At 49.2% G+C, this 17,653-nt stretch overlaps 2 gene segments (V, D, J or C); both read left to right on the plus strand.

The window, feature by feature from the left end:
• Positions 1-5,512: 5,512 nt before the first annotated feature.
• On the plus strand, positions 5,513-6,111 carry LOC123024881. The segment is given in 2 exon segments: positions 5,513-5,616; positions 5,705-6,111. Coding segments are annotated over 2 exon segments (453 nt in total).
• Positions 6,112-9,863: 3,752 nt separating this feature from the next.
• On the plus strand, positions 9,864-10,449 carry LOC123024882. The segment is given in 2 exon segments: positions 9,864-9,963; positions 10,052-10,449. Coding segments are annotated over 2 exon segments (444 nt in total).
• The last annotated feature ends 7,204 nt before the right edge of the window (positions 10,450-17,653 follow it).

Genomic DNA, 17,653 nt, shown 5'->3' on the forward strand with positions numbered 1-17,653 from the left:
AGAGATCACCAAAATGCATGATCAATGCATCCATGACTCAATCTAACCATTTCATTCACTGCCGTCCCCTTCTTTTGCCTTCAATCGTTCCCAGCATCAGGGTCTTTTCCAGTGAGTCCTTCCTTCCCATTAGTGGGGCAAAGTATTTGAGCTTCAGCTTTAGTAGCCAACCATCTAAAAAGCGGTTGGTTGATTTACTTTATGATTGACTGATTTGATCTCTTTGAAGTCCAAGGGACTCACAGGAGTCTTCTCCAGCACCACAATTCAAAAGTGTCAATTCTTCAGCTCTCAATCTTCCTTATAGTTCAACTCTCACAACTGTAAATTACAATTGGGGAAACTATAGGTTTGACTATACAAACTGTTGTTGGTAGGGTGATGTCTCTGCTTTTTAGTATGATGTCTAGCTTTGTCATAGCTATACTCCCAAGGAGCAAGCAATTTTTAATCTCTTGTCTGCAGTTGCCATCTGCAATGATCCTGGAGCCCAAGAAAATAAAATCTTGTGGATTTCCAAGGAACCATGTTATGCTCTTATCTTGGGGCATATGCAAATTTTCAAAGACTGGTTCCTCTTTAAATCCACCAGACACTCTCACTGCCCCACTAACCTCACCCCTCTGCACTGGGACTGCTTTGCACTCAAACCAAAGAGAATTATTGTAGGGGGAAAATGACATTATTATATAATTTTGCGTTATTTTACACTGTTCTTGAAGGTAAAATTCCCACTTCGCTTAAATGGATGAAGTCAAGCTGCAGAATGGATGCATGTAGGAGGAGCTTTATGGATTAGTTTTTCAAGGAAGCAGTTCTGACTCACCCATGACCCCCAGAAATCTGCACGTCCCCCTGATTTCCCTGTCCCATTTCCTTTGGTCAAGCTTAGGGTGGGGATGAACCTCAGCAGAGTCCATCCCTCGATCAGTTGTGGAGTTTGCCCCATATACAGCCCTCTCATAGAAAGCAAGGAAGGCTGAGAGGAAGTCTCGAAACTCTCACAGATGAAAAAGTGTGCATCCAGCATGTTTCACATGAGGTAGCTGCAGGAGGCATGAGAAAAGACACTCCTTTTCCAATTCAAAACTCTGCTAGTTTTGCTCCTTTGGTTTTTGTTCCACAGCAGCTGCAGTAGTGGTCTTGCTTTGCAAGTGCTGTTAGCTATGGCAGCTGTTCTGATTTGGTTTGAATCTGGTTTGACAGTTTACTGTATGCTGGATTAGTTTAGTTTAGTTTAATGTTAGCTGTATTTATGTATTGCATTTTTATTCTGTGTTCTGTTCGACTGTGATCTGTTCTGAGAGATTTGAGTATTGGAGGTCATTAAAAGAACAAACTAAACATATAAATGAAAAAGATTCTGCTTGAACCTGCTCACTTGGTGCATTTGTATATCAGCGAACAAGGTCTGTGAAGACTATGCCCACCTCCAGCAATGGATTTCAGAAGACTTTTGTGCATGCTTTTATCCTGATACATATGCAAATTTTGAGAGACCTCCTCCTCTTTAAGTACAGGAGACTCTCGCCCAGCCCAGCTACATCACCTTCTGCACCCAGGAGCCCTGCTCACTCAAATTTTGCAGAGGGAAATGGCAGTATTCATTTAGCTGGCTTTGTTTTCTTCAGTTCTTGCAGGTAAATCTCCCCTTTCACCAAAAAGGAGGTGGTGAGGGCCAGGCTTCCACACATTGCTCAGATCCATTTAAAAATCCTTCTCTTGCAGGTGTCCAATCTCAGGTCAATCTGGAGGAGTCTGGAGGGGATGTGAAAAGACCCGGGGAATCCCTCCGCCTCTCCTGTCGGGCCTCTGGCTTCACCTTCAGCGACTACGGCATGAGCTGGGTGCAACAATACCCGGGGAAGGGCCTGGAATGGATTGCAATTATCTGGTGTGATGGGAGCCAACAATACTATGCAGACAAGGTGAAGGAGCGCTTCACCATCTCCAGGGACAACCCCTCCAACATGCTGTTCCTGCAAATGAACAACCTGAAAGCCGAGGACACGGCCCTGTATTACTGTGCAAGAGACACAGCGGGAGGAAATGAATCTGAAGCCAGGCAAAAACCCAGCCTCACTCATCAGCTCTCTGGGAAGATGCAGCTGCAGTGGATTGAGTCAGACAGTTCATCAGAAAGTGCACATGCTCCTTTGTGGGTATTCTTGTAGCACAGTGTGTGTGACACATTTGTATATCTATCCACTGGACATAGGCTGTGGTTGTGGTTAAGTAATCTAGGAATGAAGATGCTTTTTGCTTCATCCTTCATCCCGAGCTGGCTTCCTTTCTTCACACATCAAACCCACAAAACTTTGGTGAAAAAACATACTTTACTGGCCAAAGTGCTTTCAAGAAGCATAAACGCCCAGACAGAATCTCTCAGCATGTGCAGAGTGGGTCCATAACCCAATCTAGTAGTGATGTCCAGGAACTCCCCATGTGAACAGGCCTGGGCCCCATCACTTCGGGAGGAGCCTTCCAAAAGTGAGCACTTCTCCTCTTCTTGGACCCTCATCTGCGCACAAAGTCAAATCGTGGGCTAAGCATCTGTACCAGGCCCGTCTCTTCCTGAGAAATTGCCCTGTTTCAACCCCCTTGAACCAACCTTACATCTTTCCAGAAGCTGCCTGTGTTCTTGGGGAGTCGTCCCTTGAGACACGTTCCTCCACTTTTCTCAACTCAACATCTGGAATTGGGACACATTTCCAGCCCCCTCCTCCTCATCCCCCCCTCCCTTATCAGCAGGCCCTGAGCCTGTGGATCTAGGGCAACCATCTTTCTCCATCCAAGTGCCTTTTGGGAATTTGAATTGGAGATGCCCCAGGGCTGCAGACTGTCTGTTCTCTTGCTCTGCTATCATTGAGTCAGATACGGTCCTGGGTGACCTGGAGAGTGGAGAGCTCGATGGGGGCCAGTAACCTGAATTCCAGGAGGGTGCAAATAGATTGCTCATAGGTTCCTCCTCGGGGAATTCAGGAGGTGTTTTTCAGTTCTACCTGATGCTGCATTGCCCTGTAAGAAAAGGCATGCCACTTCTGTGTGCTCCAGCACTCCTCATCGACTCTGGAAAGCCAGCTGGCATGCTTTGCCAGGACATCAGCCCAGACCCATCCAGGAGTGAAACCACCCAGAGAATCGCATAGAACAATCACTGCCGTCATGGGGTTTGATGTTCAGAGCTGCTGCATGAGCAGAATCCCACAACAGACAGTTGAAGTAATGGAGGGTCTGGTTAGCTACTACAACTCTGGAGGAAATGGCTTCTCACCTGGAGTCCCAGGGGGACTCCAAGCCCCCAAAGGCAGCTGCACCTTCTTCCTGCAGATAGAAAGCCTGAGCTACTGTCTGCATTACTGTGCAATGGACACATTGAGAAGGATCCCACTAGACCTCTGAGGACGGTGGGGGAATTCATCAACCCTTGAATAAATTCTCCAGAGGGGGCAGCAGAGACCACAGAAAGCAAAACGCCAAGCTCCAGAATAAATACAGAGGAGGAGCGTTATGGAGCGTTCTGACTCCCTCATGACCCCAAGACTTCTGCCTTTTCCCCTGATTCTCCTTCCTCAGCTGAGGCACAGAAAGGAATCTAGAGGGGCAGACCTTTCCCACTATTCCCTCCCCATCTGGGGAACTAAACCAGACCAAAGCAAAGCAGACACAATACACTAGAGAATTTGCTGACAGTCTGGCTGCTCTTCAAGTGCCTGACTGTGCAATACAGCTTGGGAATTCTCAAAACCAAATAAAGAACAAGAGTACATGCACCCCCAATTTGCTCTCTTAAGCCTAGATGCCTCTCTCTGTGTGTGTGCGTGAGGGAGAAAGAAACGCAGAGAGGTAATGATATTCAGCCTTAGGCACACTGAATCATGCAGTGTATACACAGAGGAAGACAGAGCAAAGGAGAAATTACCAACACACACAACTGAACAAACACACACTCACACCGGTGCTTCCCCAAAGCCAGAGCAAGCATCCATCTATTTCTCCATGCAGAGGAGATCAGAAAAGAAAGGTGGATGCTCTCCTGACGCCCTCGTTTCACTGCATTGCACGGCAGATCACAGCACTTTCTCCTTTCAGGGACTTCACAGGAGTCATTCTGCAGTCAAAGGAGCCACGCACATGGCCAGGCATTCATGGTGGAAGCCCAAGGACTGAGGCAGAGGTGGCGGCAGAAAATGACAGGTTGGACCCAACTTGCTTTCATCTCAGCAGCTCTGGGAAGAAAATTCCTCCACTCACCAGCACAGATGTGCTAGATGTCAAAATATATACCAAGTCTGTTAAACATCGTTTCCGTGTAGGCATGCAGTCAGAGGTCTGAAAGGTTGAGTCTGGAGAGGATTCCCGAAGGCCAGGGGAGTCCCTCCATATCTCCTGCCAAGCCTCTGGTTTCACCTTCAACCTCTACAGCATGGGTCCACAAATCTCGGCCCGTGGGCCAGATCTGGCCCACCATGCCCATTTATCTGGTCTCCTGTAGTGGTTATGGACTCACCATGTGCACGAGCACATGTGTGGCGAAGCACGGACTTGCCCGTGTGGAGGTCACTTTGGACTCGCTCGAAGAAATGGATCTCCTTGTGAGCAAGCCTCCACCTTGCAAGGCGTGCATGCCCATGCGCACACCCTAGCTCCGGCCCACACCCCCCCCCACTCACACCTCCTTGGAGGCCTGCATCCATCCCCTGCACCTTTCAACTGGCCTCCTGCTAAAAGACTTTGAGGACCCTGCTCTACAGCATGAACTGGCTGCGGCAACCTCTTAGAAAGGGCCTTTAAAGGTTTGCATACACAAACCCTGATGGGAGCCAGCCAGTCTATGCAGAAACCAGCCATTTCCTTTGGTCAAGCTAAGTGTGGGGCTCAAACTCAGCAGTGTCCATCCCTCGATCATTCGTGGAGTTTGTCCCATGCACAGCCCTCTCTCAGAAAGCAAGTCAACCTGATAGGACATCTCGAAACCCTCGCAGAAGTTGTGCATCCAGCACAATGTTGCAAACCAAGCTGTGGCAGGTGGCATGGGAAAGGATGCTCATTGTCAACTCAACAGTCTGCTACTTTTGCTCCTTTGGTTTTGGATCCACAGCAGCTGCGGAAGAGGTCTTGAGTTCTAAGTGGTGTTCCCAATGGCAGCTGTTTTAATTTGGTTTGGAACCTGCCTTACTATTTTAAAGTAAGCTTGATTAGTTTAGATTTCTTGAATGTTGGATGTATTTTTGTATTGCATTTTTATTCTGTGTTCTGTTCAGCTGTGAAGTGCCCTAAGGCAGGAGGGATTTGGAGGTCATAGAAAGAAAATCTGAACTTATAGATGAAAATGACTCTTCTTGGACCTGCCCACTTGGTGCATTTTCATGTCACTGAAGAATATCAGCAAAGACTATGCCCACCTCCTGCAATGGATTTCAGAAGTACCTTGTGCATGCTTTTATCCTGATTGATATGCAAATTTTCAGAGACCGCTTCCTCTTTAAGTCCAGGAGGCACTCTGCCTGCCCAGCTATATCACTCTCTGTCCCTTGGATCCCTGCTCACTCAAGTTGCGCAGGGGGAAAATGGCAGTACTCATTCAGCTGGCTTTGTTTTCTGCGGTTCTTGCAGGTAAATCTCCCCTTTCAGCAACAGGGAGATGGTGTGTGCCAGACTTCTACACATCACTCAGATTCATTGCAAACTCCTTCTCTTGCAGGTGTCCAATCTCAGGTAAAACTGGAGGAGTCTGGAGGGGATGTGAAAAGACCCGGGGAATCCCTCCGCCTCTCCTGTCGGGCCTCCGGCTTCACCTTCAGCAGCTACGGCATGAACTGGGTGCGACAGGCCCCGGGGAAGGGACTGGAATGGATTGCAATTATCTGGTATGACGGGAGCCAGCAATACTATGCAGACAAGGTGAAGGGGCGATTCACCATCTCCAGAGACAACCCCTCCAACATGCTGTACCTGCAAATGAACAACCTGAAAGCTGAGGACACAGCTGTGTATTACTGTGCAAGAGACACATTGGGAGGAAATGAATCTGAAGCCTGGCAAAAACCCAGCCTCATTTGGCAGCTCTCTGGGGAGAAGCAGCTGCAGTTCATTGAGTCAGATTATTAATGGAGGGTCCCTGCTAAGAACTTGGGAGCCCTGTGCTCCCAGCCCTGTTTCCATCAAGCTTCTCTTCCCTGGATCCAGTGGCAACTGGATTGGGAATAAGGACTGGAGTGGACAAGCCAGCAACATCCAAAGTGCTTCAGTTGTATTGGGTACCGATATCCTTCTGTGCCCCTTTCAAGTCTGGTTCTCACTTACGCAGCTCTACTCACCTTGAGACCAATAGAGTTGAGGGAGCACCCCTCCCCACTGCAACCTACCTGGACACTCAGATCAAGATGTGGGGCCTGCCTGTGCTGGTCACCTCTAAAGAAGACCCAGTCAGTGCCAGCAATGGGGATGACTTTCTCGGTTGTGGCCCCCTAGAGTCCTTGCTCTGGCTTGCCTTGCTCCAACTCTACTGAATTTCTGGTGCCAGATTAAGTCAGTCCATTATGAGAACAGCTTGGGAAAAGAGTACCTGAAGGAGCGCCTCTTACCTTTCATGTCCTCATGGCCCTTAAGATCTGCAGGAGAGGCTTTGCTCTGGGAGGCCCCACTAAAGGAGATAAAAGGAACAACTACCCGAATAAGGGCCTTCTCTGCCGTGGCGCCCAGATTGTCGAATGCGCTGCCTGGAGAGGTGTGCCTGGTGCCGAGTTAAAAACTTTTTATTGAATTTCAGCAATGAGGATGACTTTCTCGGTGGTGGTGCCCTAGAATCCTGGCTCTGGCTCGCCTTACTCCATCTATTCTGAATTTCCAGTGCCAGATTAAGTCTGTCTGTTATGAGAAGGCATTGGATCAGCTCTTAATTTTATATTTTGATGGATGTCATCCAAGGTGCCCTGTGTTCCAATTGTCTTAGGGATTCCAGATGTACAAAATTCCAAAATCTGGACTTTACATTCTCCTCTTTTGCTAACTACACAGAACAGTTTTGATTGGGTGGAATAGAAAGAAAATCAATCGAAGAATCACATACATTTTGGTCAAATATTGTGCCATATTGAAGAAGTGCATTCTTGGGAAAGCCATGCTGGCCTCCATTCATAGATTTCCAAGGAGTCATGTTGGTGCTTTTATCTTAGAGCATATGCAAATTTTCAAAGAGTGTTTTTAAATCCACCAGGCACTCTCACTGCTCCACTAACCTCACCGCTCTGCACTGGGACCACTTTGCCCTCAAACCACAGAGAATTCTTGCACTGGAAAAATGACATTTTTCTTTCAGTTTGCTGTGTTTTACATTATAACAACAGGTAAACTTCCCCCTTTATTCAATGTATGGAGAGTTGCTTGATTGCAAGATATACAAAACATCCATTTTTTAATCATTTTCTTGCAGGTGTCCAATCTCAAGTCCAACTGGACAAGTCTGGAGGGGACGTGAAAAGGCCCGAGGAGTCCCTCCGCCTCTCTGGTCAAGCCTCTGGCTTCACCTTCAGCAGCTACTACATGAGCTGGGTGCGACAAGCCCCATGGATGGGACCAGAATGGGTTGCGTACAAAAGGCATGATGGGAGCCCACAACTCTATGCAGACTCGGTGAAGGGGCACTTCACCATCTCCAGAGACAACCCTGCCAGCATGCTGTTCCTACAAATGAACAGCCAGAAATCCGAGGACACGGCCATTTATTACTGTGCAAGACACACACTGGGATGAAATGAATCTGAAGCCAGGCAAAAACCCATCCTCATTCTGGCAGCTCTCTGGGGAGATGCACTGCAGCGGATTGAGTCACACAGCTCATGGAGCATTGCTGAGAAGAATTCAGGACTCCTGTGCTCCCAGTCCAGTTTCCCATCAAGTCTCTCTTCCCTTCTTCCTCAGGGTCCCACCATTCTCCTTCCTATGACTGATGGCATGCAGTGAAGGCCATACCTCCTCCTTGTCAAGCCGTTGACTGAATGTCTTCAAGACTCTTCTCCTTTTTAAAAAGACTTTTGTCCTGGAAGCTTCCTCCTTCTGCTTCCCACTGCAGGCATTTGCAGGATCCAAAATTATGCTCTTTGTTAAACGAAGGGGGGGGGGAATTCAGCCTCAGAGTTTGGTGGTGTGAAGTTGCAAATGGAAAAGATACTTCTTCAGTTGTTTGTTTTAGTTTTTCTAGCCAGGAGGTATTTTGCGCATGCACTCACACACCACATCTGCAGGAAAAGAAAATATCAGTTGTCTCTATGGGTTTCTTGCACCCATATCTGGCACTTGCTCTTGCAGGCAAAGCATGGCCTCCGAGAGGAAGCCCCTCAGACCCAGTGAGAGGCAAACAAATACAATGAGGAGGAATGCGCTGTCGAGAGAAGCTGACATGCCAGTTTAATGATAGGGTGAAAATGATGGGCCTGTTCACCTTGCTGCCTTCAGCTTGGAAATAATTTAATTGTTCTGGCACAGAATCCAGGTACGAAAACAGCATCACATCAGGAAGCGCACATGCTGAATTGTGAGATTCTTGTATCATAGTAAGTGTGATGGGTGTGAATGACTCCCCACTGGACTGATGCTGGGGGTGGGTGCTCCATGTGATGTGCTCCTGCCTCCAGAGGACTAATCCATGAACTCCGCCCAAGGTATCCGCTCCACAGCCAAAGGAAACATGATGTGTGTGACTCCAGCAAGTGAGCCAAGCCACACAGAAGTCATTCCTGACACCATCTCAGTCTACATGATGAGGCACAGAGAGTTGGATGAATGACTCTCCCTGACCCTCTTGGAGGTTATGCTTGAGGGAGTGCCATGTACAATGCATATGCCTGCAGCCCGAATTCATCTCTGCATGGAGAAGCCTTTTGCCTCATCCTTTCTCATTGGCTGGCTTGCTTCCTCACTCAGCCAACCCACACACCTTTCTTGCAAAAGCATCCTTCTCAACCTTGGTTCAGGGCAGAGCTGCCAGACTGTTACCTAGAAAACTGAGAGAGGATGCAGTAACTTTAGAAAAAACTCACCAGCTGGGGCAGCAGAGACCACAGAAAGCAAAAAGACAAGCTGCAGTATGGATGCATGTAGGAGCAGCTTTATGGATTAGTTTTTCAAGAAGCAGTTCTGACCCCCCATGACTCCCAGAAATCTGCATGTTCCCCTGATTCCCCTGTCCCATTTTCTTTGGTCAAGCATAGGGTGGGGATGAACCTCAGCAGAGACCATCCCTCGATCATTCGAGGAGTTTGTCCCATGCACAGCCCTCTCTCAGAAAGCACGTCAACCTGATAGGACATCTCGAAACTCTCACAGAAGAGAAGTTGTGCGTCCAGCACAATGCTGCAAACCAAGCTGTGGCAGGTGGCATGGGAAAGGACGCTGGTTGTCAGATCAAGAGTCTGCTACATTTGCTCCTTTGGTTTTGGATCCACAGCAGCTGCGGAAGAGGTCTTGCATTCTAAGTGGTGTTCCCAATGGCAGCTGTTTTAATTTGGTTTGGAACCTGCCTTGCTATTTTACAGTATGCTCAATCATTTTACATTTCTTGAATGATGGATGTATTTTGGTATGGCATTTTTATTCTGTGTTCTGTTCAGCTGTGAAGTGCCCTAAGAGATGAGGGTGTTGGAGGTCATAGAAAGAAAATCTGAACTTATAGATGAAAATGACTCTTCTTGGACCTGCCCACTTGGTGCATTTTCATGTCACTGAAGAATATCAGCAAAGACTATGCCCACCTCCTGCAATGGATTTCAGAAGTACCTTGTGCATGCTTTTATCCTGATTGATATGCAAATTTTCAGAGACCGCTTCCTCTTTAAGTCCAGGAGACACTCTGCCTGCCCAGCTATATCACCCTCGGTCCCTTAGATCCCTGCTCACTCAAGTTGCGCAGGGGGAAAATGGCAGTACTCATTCAGCTGGCTTTGTTTTCTGCGGTTCTTGCAGGTAAATCTCCCCTTTCAGCAACAGGGAGATGGTGTGTGCCAGACTTCTACACATCACTCAGATTCATTGCAAACTCCTTCTTTTGCAGGTGTCCAATCTCAGGTAAAACTGGAGGAGTCTGGAGGGGATGTGAAAAGACCCGGGGAATCCCTCCGCCTCTCCTGTCGGGCCTCCGGCTTCACCTTCAGCAGCTATGGCATGAGCTGGGTGCGACAGGCCCCGGGGAAGGGCCTGGAATGGATTGCAATTATCTGGTCTGATGGAAGCCAGCAATACTATGCAGACAAGGTGAAGGGGCGCTTCACCATCTCCAGGGACAACCCCTCCAACATGCTGTACCTGCAAATGAACAGCCTGAAAGCCGAGGACACAGCCATGTATTACTGTGCAAGTGACACATTGGGAGGAAATGAATCTGAAGCCAGGCAAAAACCCAGCCTCCTTCTGCAGTTCTCAGGGGAGAAGCAGCTGCAATCAGATTATTAATGAAGGGTCCCTGTTAAGAACCTGGGAGCCCTGTGCTCCCAGCCCTGTTTCCCATCAAGCTTCTCTTCCCTGGATCCAGTGGCAACTGGATTGAGAACAAGGGCTGTACTGGCCAAAGCCAAAACACTCAAGACTCTCCACTTCTATGGGATAGTGAGAATCTTCTGAGCCCGTTGCAGGGACTGGTTCTCACTTATGCAGGCCTCACTCACCCTGAGAACAGGAGAGTTGAGGGAGCACCTCTCCCCACTGCAACCTACCTGGACAGTCAGAACAAGGTGTGCCATGCATGGAAAGGGAGTGCAGCGAGCAGGTCCCTGGCTATTACCCCAAGCAGCCGAGCTCAATCCCCACTCGCTCTTGCCTGCAGCAGTGCTGAGCATGGAAGACTGTTGCTCACTGGGACACATGTCTTGCAAGCGCCTCCTGGTCAGCTGGGTGCACATCGACCAGGAACGGGGGCACTGCAAAGTGGACTGGAGACTGGGAAGCTGAACCTGCAGAATGTGGTGGGTTTCCTGAACAAAACTGCTCCCTCTCACACCCCTTCTGGGTTGTGCAAAAAGTGGCAGCTGGATTAAGAACAAGGACCGGACTGGCCAAGCCGGCAACATCCAAACTTGTTCAATTGTATTGGGTACTGATATCCTTCTGTGCCCCTTTCAGGTCTGGTTCTCACTTACGCAGCCCTACTCACCTTGAGACCAATAGAGTTGAGGGAGCACCCCTCCCCACTGCAACCTACCTGGACACTCAGATCAAGATGTGGGGCCTGCCTGTGCTGGTCACCTCTAAAGAAGGCCCAGTCAGTGGCAGCAATGAGGATGACTTTCTCAGTTGTGGCCCCCTAGAGTCCTGGCTCTGGCTCTCCTTGCTCCAACTCTACTGAATTTCTGGTGCCAGATTAAGTCTGCCCATTATGAGAAGGCAGAAGGTCCATTATGGGAACGGCTTGGGACCAGGGTACCTGAAGGAGCGCCTCTTCCCTTACATGCCCTTATGGCCCTTAAGATCTGCGGGAGAGGCTTTGCTCTGGGAGGCCCCACTAAAGGAGATAAAAAGAACAAATACCCAAAGCAGGGCCTTCTCTGCAGTGGGGCCCAGATTATCGAATGCGCTGCCTGGAGAGGTGTGCCTGGTGCCAAGTTAAAGCCTGTTTATTGAATTTCTATTTTAAAAACTAATATGTTATCATTAACAGTCGCTTTTTAGTTTTTGTTTTTATATGATATTTTCTGGAATTTGTTTTTAATTGTATGTGTTGTGTGCCATCCCGTGAGGCTGAGACATGCAAATAATAAATAAATAAATAGAATAAATAAATAATAAATAAATAAGGCATTGGATCAACTGTTAAGGTTATATTTGGATGGGTGCTTTCCAAGATGCCCTGTGTTCCAATTGTTCTAGGGATTCCAGGTGTTCAAAATTCCAACCTCTGGGCTTTACATTTTCCTCTTTTGCTAACTGCACAGAATAGTGTGTTGATTGGGTGGAACAGAAAGAAATTCAATTAAAGAATTACGTACATTTTGGTCAAACACTGCACAGTATTGAAGAAGGGGATTCTTAAGAAAGCCATGCTGTACACCAGTCACAGCTTTCCAAGGAGCCATGTTGCTGCTTTTATCTTAGTGCATATGCAAATTTTCAAAGAGTGTTTCCTCTTTAAATCCACCAGACACTCTTGCTGCACCACTAGCCTCACCCATCTGCACCAGAACCACTTCCCACTCAAACTGCAGAGAATTATTGCAAAGAAAAATGACATTCTTGTTCCATTTGGCTTTGTTCCACACTATTCTTACAGGTAAACTTCCCCCTTCGCTTAAATGGATGTAGTGTATCTTGGCTGCAACACATACAGAAAATCCATTTAAAAATCCTTCTCCTGTAGGTGTCCAATCTCAGGACCAACTGGAGGAGTCTGGTGGAGATGTCAAAAGGCCAGGAGAGTCCCTACGCCTCTCCTGCCGAGCCTCCGGCTTCACCTTCAGCAACTACGGCATGCACTGGGTGCGACAAGCCCCAGGGAAGGGACTGGAATGGATTGCACACATATGGAGTGATGCAAGCAGGCAATACTATGCAGACTCTGTGAAGGGGCGATTCACCATCTCCAGGGACAACCCCTCCAACCTGCTGTACCTGCAAATGAACAACCTGAAAGCCGAGGACACGGCCGTGTATTACTGTGCAAGCACACAGTGGGAGGCAGTGACTCTGAATCCAGGCAAAAACCCAGCCTCATTTGGCAGCTCTCTGGGGAAAAGCACCTGCAGCAGATTGAGTCACACAGTTCAAGGAGTGCTCCTGAGAAGATCATCGGTGCCCTGCACTCCTTGCCCACTGGCCCATCCAGCCTCAGGGTGCTGCCATTCTCCTTCCGAAGACATGCAGTCAAGCCTCAGGGTCCTGCCATTCTCCTTCCCAAGACATGCAGTCAAGCCTCAGGGTCCTGACATGCAGCCTCAGTGTCCTGACATTCTCCTTCCTTTCACTGATGGCACGCAGTCAAGGCAGTATATCTTCCTCCCGTGACCTTTGCCTTGATGCCTTCAAAACTTGCATCCTTTCTAAAAAGAGAAAGAAAGAAGGATGGCTCTTACTTCACTGTGCTATGTGGGAAGGACTCTCCAAAGAGCTGGACAAGACATCCACAGATCGGCTATGGATTTCCTGATATTTTATTGCACAGATGATGGCAGAAGCTTCTCTCCATATTGGTAGACCTCAGAGCTGGAAGTTTCCGCCTTCTGCTGCCCACAGGCAGACATTCAGAGGATCCAAATGCTGCCCTTTGTGAAACGAGGGCAGCAGGGAGGGAGGGAGGGAGGGAGGGAGGAGGAAATTCAGCCTCTGATTAGAGTGCTGTGTGGTTTCTTATGGGAAGGATCCTTCTTCGGTTTTTTGCTTCCCTTTTCTTGCCAGGACCTCTTTCAAGCATGCACTCACACACCCCATTTGGGGGAAAACAAAATATCAATTCTCTCTAGTGGTTTCTTGCTCCCATATATGGGGATTCCCAGCATGCACTTGCTTTTCTAGCTGCCTTGCTAGTTTAAGAATACGATGAAAAAGTCAGGCCTGTTCTCCTTGATCCTTTCTCCTAGGAAATATTTCGTTGTTCTGGCAAAGAATCGAGGCACGAAAGCAGCAACGAATTGGAAAGTGCAGCTTCTTTACTGCGGGTATCCGTGTATCACAGCAAGTGAGACCAATAAGGATTTCCCCCTGCTGGACCAATGCTGTGGGTGGCTGCTCCGTGTGCTTTTGAGAATTCTTTCCAGCTTTGCCATAGCTTTTTTCCGAAGGAGCAAGCATCAGTTAATTTCTTGTCTTGATTCACCATTTGCAGTAATCTTGAAGCCCAGGAAAATAAAATCTGTCACTACTCCCATTCCTGTATATTCTGAAATTTCCTTGCAGCATTCCTGCAGAGCCTGCTGCCTTGATGAGCATTCATGCAATTTGCATCGTAGGATTGGAATGAATTCTGCAGGCACCTGCTGTGCTTGGCCTGGTCCTGAGTAACAAGGGGACCCATGAGGAGGTCAGTGAATGCTCACAGGCCCCATTTGGGCAACTGTCAGCCCTTCCACAGCTGGAGCAGATGCAGGATACTAAGCCAGGCAGCTACTAACGAGTCCTCCAGCTCCCAATTCTGGCAAGCAACTTCCTTCCGCATTTGCTTCCTGTGCTTTGGTTCCACAGCAGCTGCATAAGCGGATCTGCTTTCTAAGTGCTGTTAGCTATGGTGGACGTTCTGATTCGGTTTGCATCCGGCATTATAGTTTACTGTATGCTGGATTAGTTTAGTTTTGCTTAATGTTAGATGTGTTTTTGTATTGCATTTTTATTCTGTTAGGTTTGGCTCTGAACTGCCTGGAGAGATTTGGGTATTGGAGGTCATTAAAAGAACAAACTAAACATATAAATGAAAATGATTCTACTCCCACATGCTCACTTGGTGCATCTGTATATCAGCGAACAAGGTTTGTGAAGACTATGCCCACCTCCAGGAATGGATTTCAGAAGACCTTTGTGCATCGTTTTATTCTGATACATATGCAAATTTTCAGAGACCGCTTCCTCTTTGTTGTGTCCCGCGGTTTTACGGATGAGACCAGAGACCAGTTGGAATTCTCGAGAGAAGAGGTTTGTTACCAGCAGGGACCAAACACTCGTTAGAGTGCGGTCTTGAGCAGAACGAGAGCGGAGGTTTTATACTCTTTTACAATGGGTGTCTATGCAGGTGCTTGAATAACAGAGAACAATAGGGGAACCCCACTGAGCCACATTTGCACATTTTTCATGCTAAAGCAAGCAAGCGAGGGTACAAGGGCGTAACGTCTGCGGTAATGTTGGAGCGTAGCCTGCTTTGTTGTCAGCCTTGCATAGCGTGCATATTCATTGGGGTTCTTGTTCTTACGCGAAAAGGACACTCTGATCATGCTTTTTACCCATGTCGAGCCATGCCCTAGCTGCATGTTTGATTAAGAGGGGGGTTACAACACTCTTTAAGTCCAGGAGACTCTGTCTCTGCCCAGCTACATCACCCACTGCACCCAGAAGCCCTGCTCACTCAAGCTTTGCAGAGGGAAATGACAGTATTCATTCAGCTGTCTTTGCTTTCTGCAGTTCTTGCAGGTAAATCTCTCCTTTCACCTACAGGGAGGGAGCGTGCGTGAGAGATCTGCACATTGCTCTGATCCATTTAAAAATTCTTCTCTTGCAGGTGTCCAATCTCAGGTCAAACTGGAAGAGTCTGGAGGGGATGTGAAATGACCCGGAGAATCCCTCCGCCTCTCCTGCCGAGGCTCCGGCTTCACCTTCAGCAGCTACCACATGAACTGGATGAGACAAGCCCCGGGTAAGGGCCTGGAATGGATTGCAATTATAAGGAATGATGGGAGCCAGCAATACTATGCCGAAAAGGTGAAGGGGCACTTCACCATCTCCAGGGACATCCCTTCCAACATGCTGTACCTGCAAATGCACAACCTGAAAGCTGAGGACACAGCCCTGTATTACTGTGCAAGAGACACAATGGGAGGTAGTAGATCTGAAGCCAGGAAAAAACCCAGCCTCATTCATGAGCTCTCTGGGGAGAGCAACAACTGCGCCTGGCAGCCTATACCGGAGGAGGACCGCCGCTTCGCCGCGTAAGACCGCGCCGCGCCAGAGGGGAGCCGCTGCCTTGCCGTGTAGGACCTGCACCGCGCCGCCATCCACCGCCCACCTGGCTGCACTGCCCCAGCATGCGTGGCAGGTGTGCTCCGGACGAGGCGGTCGCCGCCTTTTGGGTGGCCATTCGGGTGGCCGAGCGGGGGGCTGGGCTGGCCAGGGGCTTTTGCTTGGCGATAGTAGGCCCTCCTGCTGGGCTGTGAGTGAGAGGGGTTTTTTTTTTTTTTATAGTATTTTAAATCTTTTTATGGAGTCGTCCCTGGCCATGCTGCCGCTTATGTTTCCTGGGGAGTGCACCGGTGCCGCCATTGAGGTGGTTATGGGCAATGGACGTAACAGCGGTGGGAGCTTAATGTGTCCGCATAGAAGAAGGAGGGACAGATGGCTGACACCTGTCCCTACTTCTGGTTTTGCTCCCAGCCAGAGGGTGCCAGGGAGTCTCGTCAGTCGCCCCTCGGGCCTGACGGTGCTGTTGCTTAATGCCAGGTCGGTCAATAACAAATCTGCCCTCATCCAGGACCTGATTGTGGATGAGGGGGTCGACCTGGTCTGCATAACGGAGACCTGGGTGGGAGGGGGGGCTGTTGCTCTCTCCCAATTGTGCCCGTCCGGGTATTTGGTCCAGCCCTGCTCACGGATGGAGGGGAGGGGAGGGGGGTCACTTTGGTTTACCGAGCCTCCATCCATCTCACGGACTCACAGGCTGGAGTGTCTCTACTTGGTGTTGGGCAACCGAGACAGACTGGGGATTCTGTTGGTGTACCGTGCTCCCTTCTGCCCAACAGTCTCCCTGCCTGAGCAGATGGAGACTGTCTCAGACCTGGTGTTGAGGACCCCCAGGATGTTGGTCCTGGGGTACTTCAATCTCCATGCCGAGGCTAGTCTGACCAGAGTGTCTCAGGACTTCATGGCCTCCATGACAGCCATGGGGCTGCCTCAACATGTCACCGGCCAGACCCATGAATGGGGACACACTCTGGACCTGGTTTTCCCGATGGGACAGGAAGAGGGTGGTCTGAGGGTGAGTAATTTATGCTTGACTCCCCTGTCATGGTCAGATTACTTCCTGGTGAGGTTTGTGCTCGAGAGTGACTTCTACCTCTGTAAGGGTGCGGACCCGATTGTGTGGGTCCGCCCCCAGAGCCGGATGGATCCGGAAGGATTCCTGAAGGCTCTGGGGGAGTTTCCGTCTGACAAGACTGGTGCTCCTGTCGAGGCTCTGGTCGAACTGTGGAATGGGGAGATGACCAGGGCTGTAGACACGATCGCTCCTAAGCGTCCTCTCCCACCAGGCAGAGCCTGCTCTTCCCCTTGGTATACTCCTGAATTGAGGGTGATGAAGCAGGTTGGGAGACGACTAGAGCGTAGGTGGAGGAAATCACGGGATGAATCTGACCGAACACACTTGAGAGCCCACTATCGGGCCTATGCTGTGGCGGTGAAGGCGGCAAAAAAGAGATTCTTTTCCACTTCCATTGCCTCCTCACAATGCCATCCGGTGGAGCTCTTTCGAGTGGTGCAAGGCTTGGTTCGTCCAGGTCCGAAGGAAGACCTGATTCCACCCTCAAAGGCCCGCTGTGACGACTTTGCCAGGCATTTCAGGGAGAAAATCACTCAGATTCGTCACGAGCTGGACACCACTATTGATTCAGATGTTTCAAAGGAGACACCAACGCTGCCGTCTGGTCCAGATTTATTGGATGAATTTCAGTTACTGGGGCCTGATGACGTGGACAAGGTGCTTGGGCGAGTACGTCCAACCACTTGCCTTTTGGACCCTTGCCCGTCTTGGTTAATAAATGATTCCAAGCATGGGATTGGAACCTGGATCTTGGAAGTGGTTAACACTTCTCTGAGGGAGGGTCGGGTGCCTGCCCCTTTAAAGGAGGCGGTAGTCCGACCAGTCCTGAAGAAGGCATCACTGGATCCAGAGATGGCCACTAACTATAGACCTGTGGCTAACATCCCATTTCTGGGCAAGGTGTTGGAGCGGGTGGTGGCGGGACAACTCCAAGCA

Source organism: Varanus komodoensis, unplaced genomic scaffold (genome assembly GCF_004798865.1).
Source record: "Varanus komodoensis strain SLA01 unplaced genomic scaffold, ASM479886v1 scaffold253, whole genome shotgun sequence".
In the NCBI taxonomy this organism is placed as follows: domain Eukaryota; kingdom Metazoa; phylum Chordata; class Lepidosauria; order Squamata; family Varanidae; genus Varanus; species Varanus komodoensis.